Source organism: Podarcis vaucheri (assembly GCF_965113315.1).
Source record: "Podarcis vaucheri genome assembly, chromosome: 14".
NCBI classification, from domain to species: Eukaryota; Metazoa; Chordata; class Lepidosauria; order Squamata; family Lacertidae; genus Podarcis; species Podarcis vaucheri.
In genome coordinates, this window is record NC_138752.1 from 8,051,761 (window position 1) to 8,079,670 (window position 27,910).

Here is a 27,910-nt window from a genome sequence, read left to right on the forward strand (position 1 = left end):
AGTACAGGAGAGTGTTTGCTCTTCCTGCTCAGTTTCTTGTGAGGCATTTTGTGTTATGCCACGTAACCCATGGCAGCCATTTTGCGGCTGATGCCCACGGCACTCTCTCGACATTCCACATTGACCCGTATGAGCTGGGTGGGGAGGGCTGGGAGTGAGCTTGCCCAGGTGTGTAATCCTCTCTTTATTGCCAGGTACCAAGGCCTCAAGGAGAGCTGCTCCCCCAGCCTGATCGACCACTTTGAGGTGTCTCACCAGTGTAACCACTTCTGCCATCTCCTGGGCCTGAAGAGCATTGAAATCCCCCAGCCTCCGCCGAAAGGCAAGGGCTCTCGGAGCCCCATAATGGGCAGGAAGACCCCATCAGCCCAGTCCAGCCCCCAGCTGCAGAAGAAAGGCCTGGCTAGCCCCCAGGCCTCCAGGAAAGGTTCTGTGAGCCCCAAGAGCGCCCGGAAGTGCCCTGAAAACGCGGGAGAGTTGCAGTCGGTAGCAAGGCCCAAAGGAAGGGACAGTGGCAAGGCCAGCTGGCTGCAGTGAACAGGCGCGGGGACCCTCTTCAGAAGTGCGCTGTGTGTGCCTGGGGGAGGGGGTCTGCTGCTGCTGCCCCCGCCGTACTCGCCTGCGTGGCTCCTCCCCTCCAGTGTGTGCGGCTTATGGTGTGTGAGGGAGGGAGCCACGCTGATGCGCCTCGGAGAGAGGACCCCGCCAGCACACCACTCGTGGGGGTGGGGGCTTGGGAAGGGATCGGGAAAAGGACGGACTGTGTGGATGCACCATGCCACCAGCGCTGTGTGGGACTCGGAGCCCCACGCACCCCTTGTGTGCATTTGCGGCATCTCAGCTGTGTGCGCTAGATGTCCTGTGGACATGGGCTGCTCCTCTGGGTCCCATAAGGATGCAGCCAAAAGCAGGGGCTAAACTCCTCGGGGCGTGGAGCCCTGGCAGGAATGGCGGCTGGGCCCTGTGTTCTGTTGGCTCCAGGGAGGGCCCTGCCAATTGGACTCCCAACACCAGCACTTCCCCACAGAAGAGCCGCCGCTCGCTGCTTTCCCCATGATTGTCTGGGCCCATCATCACAGCGAGCCCTTTGACACGCAGTCTGGCCAGTCTGCCCACCCTATTGATCTCCCCTATGGCGGAAAAGAGAGGATGGATTCTTTTCTTTCCCTGTGGGTGGAAGAAGCAGCTTTCTTGACGGGGCTGTGTCTGAGGAGGGTATGGTTCTGTCTTCCTGGGCCTGCACTTAGGGCAATAAAAATGTCAAGTGGTTTCATGTGTTTAGAAGAGAGAAGGGGGAATTCTAATGCTTCACTGAGGTTTAGATCAGGTCTGAGGCAGCCAGCTCCCTTCATTCCTGACCGCTGGCCATGTCAGTCGGAGCTGATGGGAATTGGAGTCTGACAACACCTGGAAGGCTACAGACTCTCAGCCCCCAGATTTGACTCTCCTTGCTGCTTCCTTTCCATTAGTGCCTCATTGTGCAGCATGTGGGTTGCGCGCAGAAGGTCCCAGGTTCTTTCCCCGTGGTCTCCAGGTTCAGCAGATCTGATCCTCTTGAAACTGCTGCCAATCACAGTGCTGGGGTCCATGGATGATGCCATTCTAGATGTCTGTAAGCTGCTACTGCCCTCAAATAGCAACACCCCCCCCCCCGTCATTGTGCTGCATTCTGCTGTCTGGCTACTCCTGACAATGTAGTTGGGTTTCATCTGCCATCATCCCTGATCACTGACCATGTTGTTATGTTCTAAGATGGGAGAAGTGTGACCTTCTAATCTAGGTGCAGGGAACTTGTGCCCCTTGAGATGTTAGGCTACAACTCCCCTGCTGCCGGGGGCTGATGAGAGTTGGAGTCCAATAACATCAGGAGGTCACTAGTTTCTACCTCTGGCCTAGTCAGACAGAAATGGCTCTTCCTTAACAAGGAACCCGCTTTCTGTTGAAATATTCGATGGCGCTTCTTCTTCTCCTTTTCCTCTCGTACTGTGCAACTGTTTTTTTCCTGAGCTTCCTCCAAATCCAACAAGTGAGATGTTGGTGGAGGGGCAATTCAGAGAGGACCCCTCGGAGCAGTAAACCGAAAGCATTTAGGAAGACATTCGGAACATAGATGCCACAGACTAACCTCTCACCATTGACTCTGATCCATTGACGTCTGATGCGGGTCTCTTTATTCCTGCTATTAAATGATACCTTTCCTTACCCTTCCTAGGAATAAGCCTAGACTGAGACCTAATTTAGGGGCAAGGAAGATTCCACAGGGTGATACAAAAGAGTTGGTGGTGGTTCTGGCAAGGAGGGTTTCCTTTGCAGGTCGGCGCATGGTGCGTTTCCAGAATTTTGCTAAGGATTTTGCGCAGTAAGTAAGTGTCAATAATGCTTGTTGGTTGTAGAAGCAAAAGAACAGTGTTAGTTCAAGCTGTGGAGAAGACTCCAGCCTGTTGGGTCATGCAGCAAGAGTATAGAATTTTGTTTTGCAGCTCATCAAAGTGCCTGCTGAAGCTGGGATCTTGGCAGCAACGGGCCAAATCCTGGCTACAAGGCGGCCTCTTTTGCAGGAACTACCTTGTAAGACTTCTTGCCTTGACACAGCTTAAAGTTGATTCTCCGGAGAGATGGACTGGATAGGAAGTTCTAGGTTTGTGGCCCAATAATTGCTGATTGAATATAAAGAGCGCAGGAAAGTACTTCACTCATGAAAGCAACTGAGAGCTGTCTGTTGAATTTCTGGGTATGCACATGTGCGTCCTTTTCCAAGCTTTTTGTAAAGCTATGGAAACTAAACCTGAGAGCATCAATCTTCCCTACAAAAACATGGGAGGCATGCTAGCTTATTTTTAAAGGTCTAACTGGCGGCTAATGCCTGTTTACTCAGAAGTTAGTCCCACTGAATTTGGTGGTTCTTACTGCTGGGGAGTGTTCATAGGATTGCTGCAATTCCTCTACCATTTAACCTGAGAGCAAGCTCTTTTGAATTCACGGGAACCTGCTTCTGAGAAGAGACGCTTAGGATGACACTATAAGTCACTAAGGGAAGGGGAGACTCAGGTTAGTTCGTAGAAGCCAAAGCACAAAAAGCCATGAAAATAATGACATCCTCTTTCTGCTTGACTGAAGAGCAGGGAATACTTCCTGGCTGAACAGTCTGTCCAAAATTTCTGGGAAATCTTGTGAATGTCTCGCCAGCCAACTTTTCCTGCCTGTCCAGCTTTTCTTATATCACAAAACAGAGAAGCAGGCAGCAGCTCTTGCACTGGACATGCCAGAAAATAGCCATTGGACGTGACTGGGCAATGTGACCTGAAAATACACTGGGATTTTTCAATGAATCTTTAGAGAAGAGCCGACATCTTCCCCTGTTGCTCTTACATTTGACACTGATATTCCTGCCCTTGCTAGCCAAGATCTGCATTGCAATTTGACACACACAATCAGACCAGTACACTTCCTATAAATACTTTATTGCATCTTTGTCGTCCAAGCAAGACCCTCTTTTGCGCTGTGCTCCGGAGCCGTTATGGCTTGGGACAGGCTGTGGCATTATAGTGAGCACAGCACTGTTGCAGATACATCGCCGAAGTCCCAACATCTAAGCTTTCCCAAATGCCGGAGAAAGAAAGGGAACCGTTTGTTGCAGTTGAGGTGCTATGAAAGAAAGAAAAATATATGAGAAAGTAAAGCATCAGGATTGCTTCTCCTGGCACCAAAATATCCTTCTAATCTGCCTGCACTAATCAAGAGCATTTATTTTGATAAAAGGGACCTGGCGAGAGCATGGCTGCTTTGCAACCTTGGCCCATCGATTCATATCCAATCAAAGAGGCACATCTAATGGTTTTCCTTCACACATGCATTAGCTTAGGTGCTTTAATAAAAAACACCATTGCCCAATAAGAATAATAACAGCTATTATTATTATTTTATTTATTTACCCACTCTTCACCCTGTGTTCTCAGGGCAGGTGGCAACAATTAAAGCACAAAATAAAGTCCAGTAGAAATTAAAATTACAGAAATCAAGTGGGTCCTAAACATACGCATCTCAAGTATCAAAAGTCAGGGTAAAGATGTGTATCTTCTGAAACTGGAAAGTCCACCATGGTGCTCTGATTAAGAAATACTGGAATAAAGATGACGAAGTAAAAATGGTGTTGGAGGAAGTAACCTACATTGTCATGCTGTTGTGCAGCGTCTGACTTCACTGCAAATTCTGGTAGTTGTGCCGCTTAATCCTGTTCATGCCTCCTTGGAAATAAATGCCACTTAGTTTAATGGGGCTTACTTTTAGGCAAGTGTGGGTAGGACTGCAGCCGACGTGTCATTTTTTTTAGAATCCAAAAACTTTCAACTTTCATTTTCTCAACCTCATGGTTAAGAAAATCTTGAATGCATCTGAAGGTACAGGCAGATGCAAACATTGTAATTGGTTGTGACATTGACTCAGGAGGTGACCCAGGTGGCACTTCGGGTGGCTACAGGCTGTAAAGTCTGCTCCTTTGCTCATGCCAATGGCCATTTGGAGAAAGCCCCATTGTTGAGTGATAGAGCACATGCTTTGTATGAAAAATATCCCACGTTCAGTTTCTGGCATCTGCAGGTAGGGCTGAGAAAGACTTGGATTACAGGTAGGGAACTTGTGTTCCTCATGTTGCTTGACTATTACAGGTTTGCTGAATCTTCCAAACCAGCCAGCAATAAATGTTTTTCAAAGGAAAATGGGTGCCACCTGCTGGTCATGCTCATCTTCACAAGAAAGACCTCCAGGGACACTGAAATGGCCACAGTTACACCACAAGCAGCATATGGGGTCAAAACGGAATGTAATGCACAGATCGCTGAAGTGCTTAGCTCATCGTTGCAAATGTATGCACAGGTGGCCATGAAGAAAAGCTTCACCAGCATGCATTCATGGGCCCTCCCACATTTAAAATTGTATTTTTAAAAAGTGTGCTGCCTTGACCTTTGGCTGGGCAGATGCAGGCAAGCAGGCTTGCTCCTCTGCCTCCATGACACTTGCAGTTCCCAGTGGTGGCAATGCAGTTGAATTAGTCTGATCTAAGCCGGAGGGCCTATAGCACAGTGACAAAACACATGCGCTGCATACAGAAGACCTCAGGTTCAGTCCCTGGCATCTTCAGCTAAAAGGTCCAGGGAGCAGGATATGTGAGATGACCTTGTTCTGCCTGAGACTCCTAAGAGCTGCTGTCAGTGTAGCCAGTACTGGTTCAAATGGACATTGTAGTCAACTTGACCATGTGAGACGCCATCCTCTGACCAGAGGACACTATATTCCCCCACCCCCAGTGGGTCTAAACCACTGAGCCTAGGGCTTGCCAATCAGAAGGTCGGCGGTTCAAATCCCCACGACGGGGTGAGCTCCTGTTGTTCGGTCCCTGCTCCTGCCAACCTAGCAGTTTGAAAGCACGTCAAAGTGCAAATAGATAAATAGGTACCGCTCCAGCGGGAAGGTAAACGGCGTTTCCGTGCACTGCTCTGGTTCGCCAGAAGCGGCTTAGTCATGCTGGCCACATGACCTGGAAGCTGTCTGCAGACAAACGCCAGCTCCCTTGGCCAGTAAAGTGAGATGAGTGCTGCAACCCCAGAGTCGTCTGCGACTGGACTTAACAGTCAGGGGTCCCTTTACCTTTGCTTTACTCCCAGCTTATCAAAAGGATGGAGGATCCTAGTTCTCCCACCATCACATCTTCAAATGATGGTGGGAATCTGGCTTAATTTTTGAAAAAGGTACAGGACACCTAATCCACACAGTCCACAAGTGCCGGAGGCAGGCTTCGCCCAGGTTGGTCCACATGCTCATTGAGATTGTGCAATTTGTAAAGAAAGGGATTCAGTGAAATTGGGACCTGCATGCTGCTTCCTCTCTTTTGGGCACTTCCTCTGATTCATGCCAAGTGGTTAGGAGTGCCTGGAGTCTGAGAGAGAGAGACTCCTTGGTTGCTCTAGTGTGCAGAGATGCTTGCTTCCTCTGATTGTTTTCTGGCCATTTCTTTTCTGCATTAGCCTCCTCTTGTTAGTTGCAGAATGTCTCCTGTCATTGGCAACACCATTTGGATCTGTGCCAGGAAGATTAAGAAGGAGTCAGAGTCTCATAACATTGCCTTGTCTAGAAAATTGCTTTAGCTGTTTACATAGCAGTTTGTGTTGCCATTACGTTGTGAGTATACTGGAGAACTCCCATTTCTTTGCAAAGGAATTGAAGTTCTCAGATGCAAACGGAGTCCCATTATCTGAACACACTGTGTTGGGGACACCAAATCTTGCAAACTGAGCCTTCAGTTTACTGATGACTGCCTTATTTCTAGCATCTGAATTGCCTTCAAGCTCCCAGAAATTGGGAGTAGTAATCCAATGTGACCAGATAACTCCTGCTCCCTGAAGGTGAGCAACATAACTCCAACATTTCCCCATGATTTTTATGGGTAGCACATGCAGTGGAAGAATCTATGTTGTTGATTTATGCATGATCAACAGGAGTCACATCCTGCTATCAAGAATTAATTCCTGGTGTGTGTTCATTCCTGGCCAGTAAACACACTCTGCCCAAGTGTTTTTTCCCCAACTTTCTCATGCAAGAAGGCTGGAACAACTGTTCTCTGCTTTGAAATGAAAGATTCCTTCTTCCACAGTGAGCTCATCTTTGATTAGGAAATATTGTTCTGCTCCTGGTGGTAGCTGATTCTTGTCTGCAGTCCATCCTTTTACTATTGCTTCCTTAACAGTGCACCTAGATGTATTCTTCAGCAGCCTCCTCAATTTCATGGATATTGGTTGCTGATATTGGGAGATAGTGCAATGTATTGATCCCTTCAATGTCTTTGCCCCTTTCTGTAGATTTTTTTGCCATTGGCTGTATATGCTTTGCTAAGGATGTCTGCTAACTACCTGTCATCAGTGTGGACATCATAGTATTACACAGTAATTTCTTTGAGCACTCAGGAGGTGGCTTTGTTGTTATTGTCTAAAGTGATAGCATTGACTGCATGACCATAGGTTGTTGCTGGAATTGCTAAACTCAAAAAATTCATTGCAAGGAATTCTGTGTCTGGTTATAACTCTGTCCAGTCCCCTGTAGGGTATGCTCACAAAGGCCATTAGGTGGCCCAGTGAAAGGTCTGAACTGAGGCCTTTCTTAGACGCATTACATTGGAGTGTCTGTTTGTTGTTCTGTCTGACAGTCCTGCAAGGCTGGGGCATTAGCAATCATTTCTTTCTCTGAAATGAATGTGTGGTATTGTGGACCTCTCCATTCCTACTGAACTTCCTTCTGGTAAGTTGTCACATTGGCTTCACAATTGTGGCCAAATGAAGACAGAACTTGGGTGACAAAACATTCCAATAATGTATTGCACTTCTGGAGCTGGCATGGCTCAGGTTGCCTCAAGTGTGTGAGGGTCTTTTGAGCCTCCATACCTGTCCATCATATGTTAACTTTATCTTTCTCACCTGCATTTTTTCCTGCCTTCTGTTTAATGTCTTTGTCTTTGCATCGTTGTGGAAAGGCTTTTGATTTCCTGCCATGATCCTGCACAGCCTTCATCTACTATGTGGATATTCTCTTCTTTTATTTTCACTCCACCCTTCTAGGTCTGCTCTGAAAGACCTCTGTAATGCTGGACAGATCCCCACTGGCATATGAAGCCACCCAAAGTGACTAAATGGAGTTGCAGAGATTGCAAGCGTGCTGGAATCCTTATTTAGTAACGTGTGCCAAAATCTGTTCTTTGTATCGCAGAGAAGAACATAGAAGATTCTTGCTTTTGAAAGTCAGAGGAACCAGGGGCAGGGAACCAGGAGCTAGCAGTTGAGCTATGAGGCTGAAACCAAGACGCAATCTGGGAAGGCAGAGTTGAATCAAGCAGAAATCACAACCAAAGGGCTATCTAGATGTCGGAGCTGAGGCCAAAGCCAGCAGGAAAGAGCAATCCAGGAGGCCAAAGGGCAAAGCCAGAAGGCAGGTCTGAAGAGCAAAGCCAGAATTGAAAAGCAGGCCAAAAGTCAGGACCAAAGGTGAAAAACATATCAGAGCTTGATAGGCCTTGTTGCTCAGGCCAAGGTCTAACCAAAGCAGAAAGCTCTTTCTAGCCCTTCCTGACCAGGAGGGTCCAGTGGCCAGTATGTGTGGGCAGAGTCAGTCCAGGGCCTACAAATGCTCAATTGCTAGGCAAATGCTCCTACATGCAGTTCTGTGGCTTGGCACATGGACCAGCTCTACACAGATGGGAAGGTTTCCAGTTCAAGCCACAGCAGTTCTTGATAGGAAATTCTGGCAGTGTTTTATCTACCGTAGGTACTGGATTGTGGCATTTCTCCAGTGTTCGAGTTTAGGCCTTTGTTGGCCACTGCAGCTTGCCTGATCACTTCTTTCCCACTAAGGTGGTGTATACACAGGAAGCAGTGGCTTCTGCTGAGGCTGAGGTATCACTGCTGTGGAGCATTTCAAGTTGCTCTCTTGCTGGATTATATGATGCAGCAGGAGGAGTCTTTTTCATGGCATGTAAACTACTCCTGCTGCTGAGTCTACCTCAGGTTGCACCATCCAGGCATGCTTCACTAATGACAATATCCTAGTATGTTTGTAAAATCTCCATTGCACATGGAAGAAGCACTCTTTTTTTTCTGAACAGAGGAAAGAAAATTCTGATGCTAGGCCTTGGATCATGCCCGTGGCCTCCATTGCAGAACTCTACACAACAGGTCTTTCTGGTTTTCCACAACTGTTGCATTTCCCCATTGGCTGCATTGTGTTGTCATTGTACATGATCTTTGTTCGTCTACTCTGTTTGATACGTTTGGGGTTCAGTTTGAATTGCAGGAAGCCCCACTGGTTGCATTGCAGCTGCTGTGATGCTTCTTTGCCTGTGACCCAAAAGTTTGAACCTCAATCTATTTTTGTGGTTTGAGGACAGCCGTAATGTCCCCAGTACTGTCTGATGTCTGTGTCTTGTCCCTCCAGGTCAACTTTTGACCTGTCTCTAATGGGCTTCCTTTGGCTTTCACACATAGCATTGAAGGGACTGAGCCTGTCACATTCCCGGAAGCACTGCTCTGGTACCAGGCACTACACTTTCATGCTGTCTCCCATACATCTAATAGTGGGTGCTTTTCTTCGGCATGTTGCCTCGCTGCATGTTCTTAAGGGCTTTCAGTCTCTTGTGTGCAGGCACCAGTCCACCATCAAATCGCCTTCCCTGAGCAGCCATTCTCACAGGGAGTTGTCCGCGGACAGGAAGGTGCCATAGACTCTCTTTTCCCTAATAGAAGAATTGGTTCAATCTTCAAAATAGCAAGCAGTACACAAGGCAGGCAATGGCATAAGAGTCAGTGCTTTCCCTCTTCAAAAAATATCTCCACTTCATTGGGGGGTCAATGGGTGGCAAGAAGCCATAGGGCTCCCAGAAATGGTGTTGGTGCAGAATCATCTTCCACTTTAGAGCACTGCAAACCCCTCTGCCCAACTTCTCTAAGAGATAAGGACAAAAGCTTCACTTTCCTGCTGAGAGTCACTCTGTTACATGACCAGCTCTGTGTAGAGTTTGAACATAAGTCCACCAGCTTCGTTGCTGAGCTGAGATTCTGTCTGTAAAATCCAGAAGATCAGGCACTCTAGGGCTGTTGCGTTCCAGAACTCAGCTGATGCCACCACGTTTTAAGCTTTAAGGTGTAGCGATGGTTGGCAACTTGAACGGTGTTCAAAAGGGATTAGGTGGGTTCATGGAGGATAAGGCTTTTGGGGGCAACTAGTCACGATGAATGTATACTACCTCCCATATCAGAGGCAGGCTGCCTCTGGATACCAGTTGCTGGAAACATGGGGGGGGGCTCTTTTCCTTGCATCCTGCCAGTGGGCTTCCCAGAGTAGTTTGCCACCTTGTTGAATGTTGGGCTAGATGGACCTTTGATCTGACACAGCAGGTCTTTTAAGTTGTAAAGAGAGAGATTCGGCAGAAGCTAGGCCTGCCAAGAACCTTCATTGAACCAGAGAGCGATGCACCAAATATTTGACAGCTAAAAGCTCTTTGTCTAGAAACAGATTCCTTCCAGGAAACCTGCTCTCTTAAGATCCTTTAAACACATCAAAGAAATGACTGGGAGACCAAGGCAAACAATGGTATGTCGTTGAATTGGCTTCTAGAGGGTTACCTCTCTGCCTTTTCCAGGGACATCTCCTGTGCTTTTGGATTTCACACTCCCAACTCCCAACCAAAAGAATAGGTAGCTACCATAATTGGCTTGCCCCAAAAGTAGAAGCAAAAAAGATATGAGCACATCTTATTCATTTAAATATATGTGCATTTTAAAAAAAAGAATAATTCTCCCAATAGTAGCACATTCCGAGAGGATGGTTTAAGACTGGCCAGGTGGCAAATGAGATGACAGCGCAGAATGAGAGCATCGCCACATATCTGCCTCCAGAAATGCACAGAGCCGGGCAGTGCCAAGTTACCTGTTTCAGGGAGGCTCTTAGGCAAGACACCTTCAATGGGCTCCCTCTCTGTGGTGCTGCTCCCCTACGACCACCATTGTCACCAGAGGCAGCTGCTCTCTTCTGCGCCATTGCTACTGCCTGCTTGCTTGTTAGGCCGAGAACTAGTGAGCAAGCTGGCAGCAGCTCCTGCTCCTGCTCCCTGTTTGCATCATTACTCCCCTTGGATCCGAGTCAAAAGTAGGTAAACGGGGGGCCTGCAGTGCTGAAGAGAAATAGCAGCTCCAGGGAGCTCTGATTGGCAGAACCCCTAATAATAATAAATTATTATTATTATTATTATTATTATTATTATTATTATTATTATTATTATTATTATTTATTGACTGTGGGCCCTTGGCAGGTGCCTGGCTATGCCTTCTGTTGGTGCTGGCACAACCAGGCGATGTTGCACACACTTGCATGGGCATCTGATCATCTCCTGGCTTCCCTATAACTTACTGTTCTCACTTCCCCTGCTGGCTGGAGGTGGCCATGTAGCTTTTGCAAACATCAGCACTTCAAGGGGAATGGGTAAGAGGAATACACTCACCAGGTGAACAAGTCTTGGCAGCAAATATAGACTGGGTAGCTGGTAGAGTTTAGGTTGGTTTTGCTGAAGAAGTCTAGGCAGTCAGTCACCCCTCCTCTGGGCACATAAAGGATACCTGTTGCGGGTTGCAGAGTCCATGAGAGAAGGCTGGGAAGTTGGTGAGAGTTATATACAATTGGTGGCACTTGCCCGGGAGATCTGCATGTCTTTGGGCTGGTACTCAGTGTTTGGGAGTGACTTTGTCCACCAGCCTTTTGTATGGCATTGTTGTTTGCATAGTATATTGATGGGACAAGCAAGGTTCTTTGGGGTTGGCTGAGTGCATCCCTTTTTTCTATGTATGGCTATCATAAATCCTAGCCCTTGCATATAGCTTGACCTCTCCCTTCTCTCCAGAATGGATGTAGCTTAGTGGCAGAGCATCGATTTGCTTTGTGTGCGGAAATCAATCTCAGGTTTAAACCCCAGCATCTCCTGGTGGGTCTAGAAATGTCCCCTGCTTGAAACCCTGGAGAGCCACTGCCAGTCAGAGTAGACTGACTCAGATTAAGGGAGCTTCCTACATGTTCCCATTTCCAACAGTTAGTTTCTCCTTTCCCCCTCTTTTTGTTCTCCCAGGATCCTTATGGCTCCTGATTTTGAATGTGACAAGGGCAAACTGACCCTTTCCTCTAATCCTGGCATGGGGATCTGTGGCCTCCCAGATGCAGGAACAATTCCCATCATCCCTAACCATTGGTTGAGCTAGCTGGGAGTTCAGTAACACCCAGAGAGCCATAGGCTCCCTTTCAATGAACCGTTGGGCCCCTTTCTGCCACCAAACACCCATATATTACCTGCGAGGCATGCATTGATCAGGGACACACAGGCTCCAGTGAACAAAGCCCGGGGAACGATGCTGGAAAATTCACCCTTGCGTTGCGGTGCCATGGACGCTTAACACACACAAAAAATAGCTGGATGAGCAGGATGAACTGGATCAAGTGACTATATATGGGGTTTCCTCCTGATTTGTTCACACCAGGTTGAAACCCCCCAAGTGTCTCCAGTGTGTTAGCCGGGGCAGGCAGTTCCAGGAAGCCACAGCAGTTGGAGACATAGCTATGGGCTAGACAGTTTCTTCTCCTGATCTCAGAGCTTACATGTTCCTCACCGGATGGCCAACTTACTCAAGCCTCCCAGCATGATCCCAATGGAGCTCAGATTGGCAAATCCACAAAGAGCAAAGGTGGTTATGATTTCAGCTCTCTCCTGGGGAACAAGAGAGACAATGTGATCAGTTCTGCTGTAACAGCACAAGTGGCCCCATGCCAATCACTCCTGCCATACTGAATACTGGCCTCTCTCTTTGCCCTGTTGCAGGGGTGCTCTGTGGGAAGCAGCATCAGCATCCCAATGCAATCAAGAGCATACAGTAACTCAGTGCTAGCTAGTTGAGGGGTTGCTCCTTGTTTCTGAGTTCTGGATCAACAGATCAGGGGTGCCGTCTAGACCTTGTTGGACTCCCAACTCATCAGCCCCAGCCAGTGTGGCCAGTGGTGAGGGATGATGGGAGCTGTAGTCCAACATCTGTAGGGCACCACATTGACTGCCTCTACACCAAGATGCACGGCAAGCTGGAGTGTAGAAGCCCAGATCTTTACAAGAAATAGTATTTTTCCATCTTGCTTTGCTCACCAGGAGTTTGGGAGCTGCAAGGCTCACCCTAGTCTGGCTAGTAGTGTACACAAGAGAACATGCTTCTTTCAAGTCTAGCAAACTCTGTCCCTTCATTGCCTCACTTGGACAGCTTACCTACCTCCTAAACATGGATTACCCAGGATGCATTGTCAGAATCCTTCATGTATTTTCTTTTTTGGGAGGGAGGGGCCAGCCCTGTGATTCCTCGGGAAATATGAAGGCACATTTTTCTGATGGAAATCCAATTGCTGGGTGAGCATTAGGTTCACTCTGAGGCTCCTACTTCACTGTTTGCACCAAAACCCATGCCTTTGTATTGCATGTGAGTCCAAAACAGCATCCCGCAGCGGGAGGACTGTGGACAAGGAATCAAAACATATATGGCAAATGAGGAATATTGGTTTCCTTCAAACGGGTTGAAAGTTATTTCGTGTGCAAATTTAAGGCAGCCGTCTAAGTGCTATAATGGAAAGTGCATTTTAATTGTTGACTGTTTGTGAACAGCCCTCCTAGTTTCTCTCAAACCTAACCCAACCTATGTAACTTCATTACTTTCCTGAATAAATGTTGTGTTTGTTTTACTATATAAATATTGGACTCAAGATCAAATATGGGGGAATAGGGGTGCTGAATGGAGAAGACTTCAGTCTGTTGCCTGGGTGGAGTAAATGGAGCCAAGAACCCAAATAGCCTGATGATGGAGCACCTGAGGAATGGCCGCTGGGACCAGAGCTGGGCTGCAGTCAGTGCCCAGATGAGCGATAGAATTGAGAAGCAGCATGGCTCCTTGTGATTCTGGAGGAGGACACTAGCTCAGGAGCAGAGCAAATGCTTTTGCATCAGGGTGGGGAGCCTCATTTGGCCCATGAGGCTGTTTTCCCCAAACTATACCTACATGCCTGGTACTTGGTGTCATATATGATCAAGGGTGGAGCAGGTAGAGATGCAACTACCAGGTCACAAGTGACAGCCTTTAAGTGCACTCTCTGTTGTGCACTGGCAAGGGAAAGTGGGCTTTGGCAAACGGTATTCATTTGCAGATAGGTGGTAGAGTCAAACCCTGCTGGATCTAGTGCTCCCTTGGGGAACACCCTCATACACCCATTGCTGGGGCGGCGGGGGGTGCTTTGAAGTCTCAACTTCAGGACTTCAAAGTGCCTAATTACCTGAGGTCTTCGACTAGAGGCAACTGATGTGTGGGCAACCCCACACACCTGTCAGATTTGGCCCATGAAGCCTAAAAGGTCTCCCACCCCTGTTTTCCATGGCAGAAATGCCAGGTTCAGCTCCTGGCGTTTTCAGTTTAAAAGGAGTAGGTAGCAGGGGGTGGGAAACCCGGAATTGCTGCTGCCAGTCACAACAGGCAACACTGGGCTAGATGACTTGATATAGGGAAACTTCCTGGGTACCCAAGAGAAAACAAGCAAGGGACAAAAGAAAAATGACTTGTTGGATTTGGGTAATCAGGAGTTCCACTGCCAACACAGAAGGCAGCAATGAGCTTCGGGATGTGCAGGGTTTTCATACTGGTTTCCTGTGCCAGGGCTTCATCGCTTTCCTGCATATATTACTATAAAACCATGGGGCTGTTGCACACACAAGGTTGCTGATGTGCAACCGGAATAGGTGACTTTCTCATTTTAATTTCTCTCCATTTCTCATTTGCCTAGTCTTTAGTTCAGTTTGTTACTACACATTGCTACTGCAGTTAGTGATTTCTTGGCTACTGCAGGAAGCTCCTGCAGCCAATCGGAAGCCGCAGAAGCTCCGTTGGACATTCAGCTTCCAAAAATAGTTCACAAACCGGAAGAGTCACTTTTGGGTTTGTGACGTTTGGGAGCCAAACGTTCAAAAACTCAGCTGTTTGAAAATCAAGGTACTGTACATGCATTTTTGCACACATCACTTGACAGGAGAACTAGAGTACAAAATTCAGAGAAGTGCAAATTTCAAAGGATTTGCTGTGTTTCAGTATTGCTTTGGAAAATGAGAAGTGGGCAGGTTTGCCTTTAAAAGTGAACTGAATCCAATTTCTCATTCAGTCCAATGTACAACCACTTTCTGCTGTGCTGTGTCCCTAGCCTCAAACCCAACTGCACAATGGTCAGGTATCGTTGCAGTGTTTGGGTCTGGAGGACAGTTGTACACAACAGATGTTGGTGCATGAGTCCATTGAACTGACATTTCCCCTCCACCACATGACTGGCGCACTTGCCGAAATCCACTGCTTGTGTGTCCCGTCCCACTCGGGTAGTCCTTTCAATCGTTTCTCTTTGTAGCCTGAGAGCTGTTGATAAGCCACAAACTCATTTAAGAATATCTTGATTCCTAGAAGCTCAGCTACCACCGGGGCATCCTCCCAACTTGCTCCCAACAAGAATGCTACAGGCACCAGGACATAGGAACAGATCAACTGGAAGGGAAAAGAAACGTTTAGAAATAAAATCAATGGTCAGGTACCCACATGACTTCTGCCATCCCAGGCCACCTTCCCCACCCATCCTCACTAGCACCCATATCCATGGCACAAACTCACTTCCCATCTCTACTCCTGTCCAGCTACCCCTCCCCCACATCTGTCGTGAATCCACAGTAAATCCTCCACACTAAGATTATAGGAGAGGGCAAGATTAGAGATGGGCAACCTGTGGCCCTCAACCTAATTTCATGTGGGCAGGGGGAGCCTGGAGAGTGAAATGGGGGAAAATGGGGACAGGAAATTGAAATGGGCAGAGTGATGGTGTAAGGGACTGGGCAGAGTAATGGTGGAGGCCGCCTCCCTATCCTAACCCTTCCATGGAGGAGGAAGAGGAAGACAGTATAGATTTACAATGGGTTTGAGGGAGGTCACAGCCCAGAGGCAGATGAGGGGAAAAGTTGGGAAATAATGGGAGAGCCAGAACAAGACCCAGTTGACACGTTGTCATTAGAAAGCATCCCAAACCCTTCATCTCCCAGAACCCGGCAAACCTTAAAAGTAGGAGAGCAAAGAGCTCAAAGACAGAGGGCACGTAGCAGCACCCATAGAGGAGATGATGAGACAGACAAATGAGGAAGTGGGAGAGACGGGGTGGAGATTCACTCGGGACAACGTCATTATCCAAAAGGCTGGGTTCTATAGCCTCTCTCTGTAAAGATTGAAATAAAGGACGGCAAGAAACTTTTCCTTGTCTTTATACTTTCCTGGGCAACCAGCCGGGAGCCGCTGACAGCATTCTGACAGATGGAAGCAGTGGGGGAAGCCCTCTGCACCAGTCGGTTCAGATGTCTGACCTGTCCTTGCCCTGGCAACCCATTGAGTGAGAGGGCAAGAGAGCCAATAAGTGACAATACACATATCATTCCCTCTTAGCATCCGTTGACCACCCTGGTGTACTCACAGGGTGGCTGCCTTGTGGATGGTACCTGGAAGGAGAGTTCTGGCAGATTGACCATGCCTCCCAGCCAAGCGAGGGCAGCATTGATGAACTCCAGTACAGCCAAGAATGCTATCAGGTTGGCCGCGATGTTGGCTACCAGCCCCACAGAGACGGCTGCTCCATTGCTGGCAGCTTCCAGGACATTTTTCTCCTCCCTGCACCAACAATATACCAAGTGAGAAGAAAACAGGCCCAAAAATTGCCTCCTTTGGCAAAGCAGCAATGACATACAAAGCTCCACCACGTAGAGCTCAGCAGACAATTCTGCATCCTACTATCTGAGGGCTTGTCAACATTTGAGCATTATTTAGCTGTTAATCCACTTGACTTAGACCTGTGCATATTAATCCCATTTGACTTAGACCTGCGCATATTTTGATTTGTATATGAGGAGCAACTCCAGTCGTTCTATTTATAGCAGTAAATGGTCTAAATTGTTGATTCCACTGGGGCAGTTAAGTACTCATGCCAAATAATTACTGGCAGGGTGTGCATGCAGTCTCTGGCTAACATGCTGCTCACTACGCCTGGGGTGGGTAGAACCTCCAGATGTTGAAGTATAGCTCTCATTGGCCATTGCTGGCTCAGAGTGATGGGAGATGGAATGCAGCAACATCTGGAGAGCCAAAGATTCATCAACTGAGTCCTATACTGCAATAGTTCTCCCTACTTCACGTTGGCTTCTTTTCCAAGCTTTCTCTGTTTCTCTTTGCTATGGAGAAGTTGTGCAAAGATGCTCCTGTGTCTCTCAGATGTTGACTCCCCTAGTTCTGCACCCCTCTTCCCACTTAATCCTGCACCCTTCCAGTATCCTTTGGGCAGCCTCATGATCCTCATGTGCTCTGACTACACTCACCCACAGGCAATTTTCACGCCCTCCTGGCTCCGGAACTTAGATTCTTCCACTTCTGGGTAGACGAGCTTAGCCATAGCCAAAGCACAAGGTGCTGCCATTACTGAAGCAGCAATCAAGGATGAGGCATCAATCTGTAGCAGGATGTAAATGCAGGATTGTGATCTTGGATGCATATCTCAGTAGCACCACAATACGGTAGAATGATGGGATGGCAGGCATATTTGGTGTCCTCAAAGAACGAAAAAATGTTACATATTAAATCCAGCAAGCCACTTTGCTCTTTGACATGTGATGGACAATGAGAGACAGGGCCTGTTTGGTGGTGGAAGTTTCTGTTATGAACCTCAGCGTGAAACCATATTTATACGGATTCCAGACCAATAAGCTAAATGCAAGAGCCCTTGGAGTTGTCCAGCCGTTACTCTCTCAAGTACTGTGCCCTCGAGAAAGGGAACTTATGGTAAAATGGAAACTTGACTTCTACAACCAGGACCTTGGGTAGCTCTCTGCATTGCTGACTCACCCCAAATGAAATATAAGCTCCCATCACACTGCCAGCAATGGTGGCAAAGCCGCCAGTCATCACAGCATGAACCTCTGACCTCGTCATGTCCAGCAGGTAGGGACGGATGAGCAGTGGCGCTTCTGTCTGGGGAGCAGAAGGGGAAAAAAGGGGAGAGGCACATGTTGCAGAGTTTTTGCCCCCTAGTTTGCAGCCCTAGAAACAGCACTCACAGAAGTAGTGAATTTAGAGAGATTTTTGCTTCCAGAGCAAATGAAACCAAACAGAAGAAATCACAGTGTTGAAGTAAAACACTCCTGATCTGATTGTGCTCAAATTTGGGCATTTTGAGATGATGATGTATAGTGCATTTCATCCATTGATCTCAGGGAAATTCACAACATAAAAATACAAGATGAAAACACAAAATGCATAAGAAAAAGAAGAACAGACACACTACCCAATGACCCCTGCCCACTACCCCCTCCCACAAACACATTTAAAAGGGTGTAGGACATTAATCAGCCTGGTTGGAGAGGAATGTTTTTTCCCCTGGTCCCTAAAGGTGTATAATGAAGGTTTGCCTGGGGTAGGGGTAAAAACAAGAGAAACCCTTCTTACCATTCCCACAAACACGTTCCCCACCACACTCAGAGATTCTGTGGCTGCTGTGCCCATGGTGATCTGCAGGAGCCAGGACAACTGCAGGAAGGAGTAGGAGATGGTCAAAGGGCATTACTGCCCTGTCACACAGCCTGCAAGACTTAGTTTTATTATTAATAATAATTGTCATTTATTAAATTTGTATGCTGCCCTACACCTGCAGGTCTCAGGGCCGTTCACAGGATAAAATCACGATAGAAAAATACAGAATACAGAATCAAAACAAGAACAACCCCATAACCCACCACGTCCCCAACACATTTTAAAAGGGCATTGGATGTCGATCAGTCTAGTTAAAGCAGAACATTTTTGCCTGGCTCCTAAAGGTGTCTAATGAAGGCACCGGCTGAACCTCTCTGGGGAGAGCATTCCCCAAAAGGGGAGCCACTGCAGAGAAGGCCCCGTTCTCGTGCTGCCACCCTCCGGACCTCTCATGGAGGAGGCACATGAAGAAGGGCCTCAGAAGTTGATCTCAGGGTCCAGGTAGGTTCATATGGAAAGAGGCGGTCTTTGAAGTATTGCGGTCCTGAGCCGTTTAAGGCTTTATAGGTTAAAACCAGCACTTTGAATGGGGCCCAGAAACTAATTGGTAGCCAGTGCAGTCGGACCAGGATCGGTGTAACATGCTCAAAAGTTGCCCCAGTGAGACACCCGGCTGCTGAATTCTGCACTAACTGAAGTTTCTGAACTGTCTTCAGAGGCCGCCCTACATATAATGCATTGCAGTAATCTAACCTTGAGGTTACCAGAGCATAGACAACGGTAGTTAGGCTATCCCTGTCCAGATAAGGGGTAGCTGGGTCAGCAGCCAAAGCTGATGGAAGGCACTCTGTGCCACTGAGGCCACCTGAGCCCCAAAACTTGACAACGAAGATCTTCAGTAGCTATGAATTTTCCTCTTGCTCTTGTTTAGCTCACCTTGCAAGCACAGCCATTCCCCATACCCATTCCTTAGCTATGAAGCTTAGCAATGAGCGAATGCAGAACTTATTGGGTTCAGCCTTTGGTTTCTTTGGAGGGCCAAAAGACCCCTCTCTTGAAATGTCAGAGAGCTGCTGCCAGTAGACAAGATGGAGCTATGTAGACCAAGGAGTTGACTCAGTATAAGAAGGCTTCCTGTATGCCTTCTTCTTCTCCAGGCAGCATAGCTGGTCCCTGCTTCTCATCCCCTCCATCACACATGTCCTAGTACTGACTTTCCATCAACAAACCCTCCCTTTTGTGACAGCAACCACTCTTCCTGCCCCCTTCTCTCTACCACAGCCATGTTGGTTGCCTCATCTTCCCTGCAAGAGCAACTGCTTCTCCATCCTTGTGGCATGACCTCCTTCCCCACTAGCAGGCAGCAGTGCCTTACCTAGGTTTCCCACATCATCCAAAATCTTCACACACACTTATCTTGGGAGTTTTTCTCCAGAGTTCAGAGATCTTTCATGATCTTTTATAGTAAATTGCATGGTAGAGAGAAATGGTTGACCCTCCTCAGCCACAGAGTGGGGGCTCAAAAGCATCTCTCCACTGCCCAGAGCCTTGTGCTCAGCATTACCTTCAGGATTATGAACTGCATGACTCCCAGGTAGTAGAGAATGGACATCACACAGCTGAAGAAGACAATGATGGGCAATGACTGGAGGCAGAAAGCAAACAGTGAATGTCAGGCTTTAGGGAGTTCTAGACAACCTACAACACAGCATATATAGGGGTTGGTTATAAAGTTGAGCACAGAAGGTCTGAGCAGCTTGTAAGGTGCAGAATGTTATAGAAATCCTGGGCACAGTGAGCTAGTCCAATGGCCCACACTGGCAAAGCGAAGTAGACTTAACATGGTTGGACATCTGTGGAGTTAACACAATGGCCAGAAACTCACCACTTGGCTTGTTTGGGAGCATTTGTGAGTGCAAATTCCAGGAAGACAGCAGCAGCTTTGTGGAGGTTATGGGCAAGGTGCCCTCTGATGCCTCCTAAGGGTTGCTCCTGTGTCTGCCACCTGCAAGCTTATCGGGGTAAGAGGAGGCAGAAAGTAGTAGGGACAGGTGTTGGTGGGGAAAGCACAGTAGCTCTCATCTCCCAGGATTTCCTCACCCTGGTGCTGAAAGGAGTAGCACTCAGTGAAGCTGCTTTCGCTGCCCTCTTCACTTTCCCCAATGTCTCCAACATGCACAGTGCACATCAGAACAGAACCCAGAAGCATTGGAGATAGGGAAGATGGCAGCAGCTAAAACTACCTGGCCTGGCATGAATTTTCGAAAGGACATAGCACTTAAAAGAATTAAAAATTAAGAATGCTAATGTCAACCACACATGGGCTCCATGGACCCTGGCATTTTTTGTCCCACTATGCCAGATAACGACACTAGGCCTGTTGCCCAGACTGTAGCCCACAGCTCAGACAGGTCTTATCCCAGTCCAACCACACAATGAAATGCCAGCCTCTTGTGTCAAGGAAAGATGACTCAGAGAAGGATAAGGCGAAAGAGAGAAAGAGAGAGAGAAAGAGATTAGGGTCAAACATGCCCCTTAAGCTAACCTGAAAGGCAAACGCCTCTTGGATCAATTTGTCTCCAAAGACGAAGCTGGAACCAGCTGTGGTGTAGTTCAGGAATGTCTATAAGGGAACAGAGGGAATGTTGAGGAGAATGAGTATGCATAGGACTTTACTCAGTTGCATTGGATAAGGCGGAGACCTAAGTGCTTATTTTGGAACATCTTTCCTGAAATGTACATATGATGTTACAGTGGACAGTTCAAGCATCGTTGTGAAGCCAGAGGTGCTACTCGTGCAAGTCTTATTCATGACCCTGGTCACCACACAATAGATAGCTTTTCCCCACTGCTGCTCAGAGACTCTCTCTTTTTTTAACGAGCCCACCACTTCCCCCATAAAGAGCCCTTGCCACCACAATTAGGAAGCTGCCTTATATTAGATTATCTAGTTGAGGGTTGGCAACAGCTATCCAGGGTTTCAGACTGGATCTTCCCCGGTCCTACCTGGAGATGTTGGGGGCCTTCTGCATACAACACTATGGCTAACCGGCATGCTGGGAGCAAGGAAAGATGGCAACAGTCAGAGAGCAAGACTTCTGGCTACTTTGGCCATCTATGGTGACAGTGGCGGGAGAAAGGGAAGAGGAAGTCCCTTCACAGGTGGTGGTATTAAGAGAAGGAGAGCCGTATTGACATTGCACTGCCACTGCTGCCACTACCAAAGTTAGGTGGCTCCCCGCCATCTGAATCAGTTCTGTTCCACCCCATTGAGGAAAATAAAACTGCCATGCTAGCTCACTGTCTGTGGACCAGTCTGTGGACTGTCTGCTGGAGCAGCTTGATGCACCCCTAATGGAATGCATTCTTATATACCGTGAACACCCTGCCTTGCCTTTTCCATTTGCCCGGGTCTTTATTTCACATTTTCAAGACATCTGCCACTCCCGCCTGTCTCAGGAAGGGCTGCTCTCATTCCCCTGAGTTAGGATGTTTGGCACATGAAGCTGCCTTGCACCAGGGGTAGCCAATGTGGTGCCCTCTAGATGTTCTTGGGCTGCAAGTCCCATCGTTCATGAGAATTGGCCTTGCTGGCTGAGCTGGATGGGAGTTTAGAGTCTAACAATATTCACAGGGCTCTGCATTGGCTACCTCTACCTAATACTGAGTCTGAATATTGGTTGAACTTGAACCAACCCAGTCCTGTTTATTCCATCTAGCAGCTGCTCCCCAAGATCTTGAGTAGAGGATGCCACTGGATCTGCAATCCGTATACTTGGGGCTGAATGTGGGAGCCAGGGAGCGCAAAGAATGCACTTAGATGTAGTCATTTCCAACAACACTGCTCTGCACCTGAATCTGAGTACCAAGCCACTGGAAGGCCTGAAATCCAGGTTCTGTCCGGATGATGAACACTCCAAGGATAAACTGCAGGCCAAGCCCCCAGAACACAGCTCTCCACGACACCTGCAACACAGCACAAGAGGGAATCTTGTGAATACAGAAACCAAGGGACATGTCAGTGAGAATCAATGATAGCCCCAGGTTGCAGGAGTGCTAACCTCAGGATTAACAAAGCACATTGATTTCTTGAATTCACTGGAGAAGGAGGCAACAATGATCCCCAGCATGAATAGGGTGGTTGCTGTGCAAAGTCCAAAAAATCAGCTCAAATTCTACATATTTCAATTGGATTCCGTGAGAGAGGGTCTTAAGTGAGCAAATCAACTGAATGAGAGCCATTTGAACTTGTCAGCTGTTGCCCTCAAAGGGAAAAAGCAGAGCAGATGGAGTAACCCAGTGTGGCCTAGTGGTTAGAGTGTCAGGCTAACACTGGGGAGGTCTATGTCCCAGCTCTGACTCAGCCATAAAGCTTGCTGAATGACCTCTCAGGCAGCCCCACCTCACACGGATTAAAATGGGGAAGGGCATGCCTCATAGGCTGCCTGGAAAGGTAGGGCATAAATAAACTGTCCTTCATTGCGTGTCTTCAGAAACAGATGCTGGACTGCCATTTGTTGGAACGCTCCAGCAGTGGCGTAGCGTGGGTTGTCAGCACCCGGGGCAAGGCAAGTAATTTGCACCCCCTAACCCGTGGATTTGCACCCCCTAACCCGTGGATTTGCACCCCCTAACCCTAACCCCCAGATGTTGCGCCCGGTGCGGCCGGCCCCCCTCACCCCCCACGCTACGCCACTGCGCTCCAGTTCTGGACTTCTGGCATCAAGCAAGGCCTACAACCCACCCACCCCACTGTAACTGTTTTATCGTTACGAAGTTCTATCTTGCCCAACCACTCTGCAGGTTTTATTTAAAATCTGGCGCCTGAGCTCTAGCAGAACCTCAGCCCAATTCTATGACTGCTAATTCACAAGTTAAGCCCCACTGAACTCCGAGAAGATTACTCCAAGGGATAGATACATAGGATTGTGGGTTTTATAGACTGGGAAGGTGGCAGGAAATTGTGGGTTGCAGATGTATCAAATCATCTGCGGGAAAGTGTGGGTTGCAGGTGTATCACATAAGGACCCCAGGCCAAAGAGAATGCAGCTACTTACGGCTCCGTGGTGTTTGGAGCAGACAAAGAGCACCAGCACCAGCGCAGCGAAGCCACCCAGGGACACCAACTGCTCTCGCCTCTGGGACATGTCAAGAACCAGCCACACTACCAGGCCGATCAAAATGATTGCACACAGCACCCTAGGAGGGAAGCAGATCACCATCACTGCAGAGAAACACCCAGACAGGCTTTGCTAAATAAATGAGATTTGTTGGGGAGGCTGTTCTTCACATCCTGATGGTTGGGATGCAAGACTGTGTCCATACATGATTATGGGATTCATCCCCCTCCTCACCCCCTTCCATTGCCTAGCTAAGATAGTTTTATTCTAGCAAGCATGTGGCCTGCTGGATTGAAGGGCAGTAGAACTGAACTGTTGTCTTTTCAGCTCTTTCTTCTGGCACATTGCTTGCCAACAGAACTTGGTTGAAGTTCTCTACCATTTCTATTGGGTTGTGGGTTTTTTGCCATTTTATTGTATAACATTGAATTTAGGGATGGGGAATAGATTTGATTCAGTAAGCAATTGATGCTGAATCTTTCCCAAACAATCTACAAACCAAATCGCAACCATCCTTTGAAATTTGCTCTTACTGGAATTTTGCAATGCAGTTCTCCAAACAAATGGTGTTCACAGAAATATATATTTTAGGGGGAAGTGTGCATTAAACTGAAGGTATTTGTAAAAAATAACATACAAAAATGCATTATATTGGACAAAATTGCTAGCAAAAATGTGTACATTAGTCAGAATTGCCCATACAAATGTGTTCATTACAAGGTATTTGCACTAAAATGCTGATTAATTTTCATGAGTGTTTACCCCCCACCAAAAGAAAGAAAGAAAGAAATGCCACAAAATATGGAAAACTGTATTTAAGACTGAAAAAATGAGTTGTTTTAAGAAAAATGATAATTTTTAGCGTGGAATAAATCGCTACAGAGCTGTCCATCTACGGCAAGATACATATACAGGTTTACTTTGATGTAAGTCCCATTTTGTTCAGTGGGGTTTGCTCCCAGATTAAGTGTGTCGAGAACTGCACCATCCTGAGCATATTTGCAAAAGGTTCCCTTGCAGTCTTCACAATGGATGGATACGAGGGCGGAGATCGCTCCTATTCGGATCTGTGCAGCAAGCCCCTAACTCACCATTTCAGCCATGGCCAGATGCTCCGGCAGCATTTTTGGAAAGGGCGGAACATCTGGACAATCTTGGAACCCCAGAATTCCTTGACCATGCTATAGATCATGAAACAAACCACCAGGGCAGTCAAAATAACCAAAGCCAAGGCTCGGTTGAAGTCCAGCCAACAGGCTGCAATGAAGTAGGCCACATAGCCTAGAGAGAAGAGATGCAAAGGTCAGGAAATGCACCAGTGGGTCAAGTCCTTTGCCAACAGTGCAGGGCTGAGCTCCGCTTTCTCCCTGTAGTTATCAAGATATTATTCTCTCCAGGCCATTGCACTGAGGTAAGGTACTGCAATGTTGAAATCTAGCAAGTCGCCCCACCTCATTCGGTATTTAGGCCGCATTCAATAGCAAACAGCTGTGGGCAATTCTGGACAGTGGACGTTGGTCCATTAGGACAAAGGGGGGACGGCTCCATCAATCTCAGCCTGCCCTTTGCCAACCCCTGACTCCCTACTTAACAACCAGCTTCCTAGTCTCAGTGTTGCACTTGTAGGACTCAGCAGGAAGGTAAAAAGGTAAAGGTACCCCTGATGTCCAGTTGCGGACGACTCTGGGGTTGCGGCGCTCATCTCGCTTTACTGGCCGAGGGAGCCGGCGTTTGTCCGCAGACAGCTTCCGGGTCATGTGGCCAGCATGACTAAGCTGCTTCTGGTGAACCAGAGCAACTCACGGAAACACTGTTTACCTCCCCGCCAGAGCGGTACCTATTTATCTACTTGCACTTTGATGTGCTTTCAAACAGCTAGGAGACCCGCGTCCCTAGCAGGAAGGTAGATGGTTACAAATGCAGAATTAAGTCTTGAGGTAATTGGCTCTGGCGCCACCTACTGTTAGGCTCCCTGTCTTCTGCCCTACCAGTCCCAATGGGCACCAGACACAACTGCTTCTAGAGGGCTTTGTAGGGGAGTTATATCCTACAAATGCTCATCACTTTGCTCTCAATCAAAGATCCCTCCCAATGTTCCATCTGAGCCAAAATATATTTGGATTTTTTTTAAAGCTCCTCCTGAAACACTGCGAGAATTTTGGTCTTCCCCAGGGAACATTGTTTTCATATTGGTGAAGAAAACAACGGGCTTACTTCCTACACCTTTCTGTCTTAACCTGTTGCTTCCTTTGTAAACCGGCTTGAACTTAACAATCATGTTGCATTCAGCATGACACGAGCTGAAATTGCTCAGAATGCTGCAGTTCCTGTACTGCAGGGGGTTGGATTAGACAATCCTTACAATTCCATGGGGGGAAAGCTGTTAGAGAATCTCACTTCTCCCCCTCCCAAACACTATTCAGTAGAGTGCTCTCCCCCAATGTCACCATCCACAATTGGCGTGGAGACTTTTAGAGGGATCATATATGATCGGCTCATGTGGCCTAGAGGTTTACCAAAAGGGAAGAAAACCCAAATTCTTAGGAGTGTTGCCCCACTCCTTCGACTGCCACAAAGGTGTCAAGGTGTGTGTATGAATAATAGGCCTCACCTGCACACAGGATGCACAAGAAGATCTTCCGTAGTATCTTGGCATGAGCCTTGCAAAAGCACCTTGCTTTAGAGAAAGGCTCAGCTGCTGCATTCTTGATCCTGAAGAGAATCACACCAAGAGAATAAGCCTAGATGCATGTCTGAAAGAGGGGGAACGGGGCTGCCATTTGTAGCGCCAGCAGTCCCAGGTGTCCTGCAAGAGGCTGGAGGAGCTTCTGCACCTGTGTGACTCCCTTCATTCTTGTTAAAAGGTGAGGGGGAGTGGCAGGTGAGGATGCTTACCTGATGCCCCTTCAAGTCATTGCTGTAGGGACCAGGGATGCAGCAGTATGACTTTGGATAACCACCTTCCCTCCAATTCTGAGGCTGCTGGGGGAGTCTAAAAGGGATACCTCCTCCTGTAAGTACCTGTCCAAACCTTAAGGTATCCTGCATTTGCTGGTTGTTTTCAAAGCCTACGAGTTATATGGTCTTTTACTGTGATCACTTCTTACATTTGGGGGTTAAGCTGGGCTGGATTTTTAAGCTTCATTGTGGCTTTATTTTTATTTGCACAATGCAGAATGAATCAATAAAGAATATATTTTCCATACCTCTGGAAAGAAGTATCATGTGCATCATTGCCCTCCTTGAACTCAGAAGGCCAAGGGTTCTCTGCCACCTGCGGATTTCTGTCTGCTTCCTGCCAAAGGGCACAGGGAAATATTTCCTGTTCATAAATGCTTTTAAAGCAGCAGTTGATATTAATGCACCAGAGGTGGCCTTTGCTCTCTCTGGTCTAGGCATACAAAGGTACAGTTTTTCTACTGCTTAGAAGCCTATTTGATCATTAAGCGCTATATAAATTAATAAACAATGACAACAACAACATGGTCCTCTTTTGAGAAAGTGCAAAGGGCAGAGTTAAGAAGCAGTGATGGTGTTACCGTGAGCTCTAACGCTGGATTCTCCAAACCTCTGTCGCCAGCTCCAAGTGAAATCCTGACTTCTCTCATCTCTGCAGCTGCCTGAAGTTGAACTGCTGGCAAAGACAGTGCATAGTCAGTCTGGAAGCAAAGGAGCCCTCGGCACCCTCCTGTCTCAGGATCACACCAATCCTGCTGTCTGGTCTTGTACTGATTATAAATCGGAGTGCAGACATGAATGGGCTGCAAAAGGTCCGAGCTGGGAAAAGAACTGGCCCACTAATAAAATGGTATGCCGATGTCTTGCGCTGCCCAGGAGGAGGAACGTAACAACATAAAGCGTCCTGCTGGATCAGGCCAATCTAGTCCAGCATCCTGTTCTCACAGTGGCCAACCAGATACCTATGGGAAGCCCACAAAGCAGAACCTGAGGACAAGCCCACACTCCTCTCCTGCGGATTCCAGCCACTGGTATTCAGAAGCATTTGCCTATGGAGGTAGATTATAGCCATTGTAGCTAGTCGCTCCTCCATGAATTTGCTTGATCCTCTTTCAACGTGGTAAGTAAAAAGTGCAGTCTGTTGGGGCCCTTGAAAAAGTCAAAACATCACCCTCAAAGAAAAGAGATTCCCCACATTGACAATGCACACACAGGACTGCATGTTCTTTTCTTCGCACAGAAATGCTTTGAAAGCAAATGATACGAATGCACCAGAGATGGCCCTTGTTTTTCTCTCTCTGGTCTCCTGGACTAGGTTTAGAAATGCCCCCCCCCCAATCGCTCGATTGTTCGACTTCTCCCAAATTAAATGCTCTCTTCCCTCAAAATAAATGCTGCCCACCCTAGTGATCTCATCCTGAGTGGCTGGCAAATAACTCACAGCAATATCGAACTCTGTCCTGCTCCTCACGAGACGTAGGGAATTCCTTCTTGGTCAGATCCACTCATGCCTCAGGCTAGGCAATGGAAAGTTATCAATTAACAGAACAGTCCAAAGAACTGGAGGCAGATCTCCTATCACAGCAAAGTCCTGCTCCTCTTCACTCACGTAGGGATTGTTTATTTTCAGCCTCATTACTTCCTGCTGATAAGTATCGTTTTCTGGGAAACAGCAAGGCAGGTTCCTCAAGATGG

The 27,910-nt window shown here is 47.6% G+C and overlaps 2 protein-coding genes across 4 annotated transcripts in view; one reads left to right on the forward strand and one right to left on the reverse strand.

The window, feature by feature from the left end:
• The window catches only part of ALPK3 (alpha kinase 3), a 74,877-nt gene extending 70,714 nt beyond the window's left edge, over positions 1 to 4,163 (forward strand). For both annotated transcript variants that reach the window (XM_082198253.1, XM_082198254.1), the window contains one exon: positions 195 to 4,163. In XM_082198253.1, the coding sequence (XP_082054379.1) occupies positions 195 to 537 (343 nt within the window). In that variant the 3' untranslated portion in view covers positions 538 to 4,163. The remainder of the gene's footprint in view (positions 1 to 194) is intronic.
• LOC309518335 (sodium/nucleoside cotransporter 1-like) lies at positions 2,176 to 27,819 on the reverse strand. 2 transcript variants are annotated; one of them, XM_082198488.1, is made up of 18 exons: positions 27,657 to 27,819; positions 26,797 to 27,034; positions 26,464 to 26,552; positions 25,869 to 25,969; positions 24,349 to 24,538; positions 23,195 to 23,336; positions 21,990 to 22,103; positions 20,683 to 20,760; positions 19,702 to 19,782; positions 18,114 to 18,194; positions 17,514 to 17,639; positions 16,991 to 17,121; positions 16,121 to 16,289; positions 14,931 to 15,128; positions 12,205 to 12,286; positions 11,872 to 11,970; positions 11,036 to 11,150; positions 2,176 to 3,645 (listed from the first exon to the last, which is right to left on the reverse strand). In XM_082198488.1, exons 2-18 carry the CDS (start codon positions 26,863 to 26,865, stop codon positions 3,516 to 3,518), a joined length of 1,995 nt encoding a protein of 664 aa, XP_082054614.1. In that variant the 5' UTR covers positions 26,866 to 27,034; positions 27,657 to 27,819; the 3' UTR covers positions 2,176 to 3,515. The 2 variants fall into 2 exon arrangements, with proteins under 2 accessions (XP_082054614.1, XP_082054613.1); XM_082198487.1 differs by lacking the exon at positions 27,657 to 27,819 and having other exon boundaries at positions 26,797 to 27,041.
• Between the last annotated feature and the right edge of the window lie 91 nt (positions 27,820 to 27,910).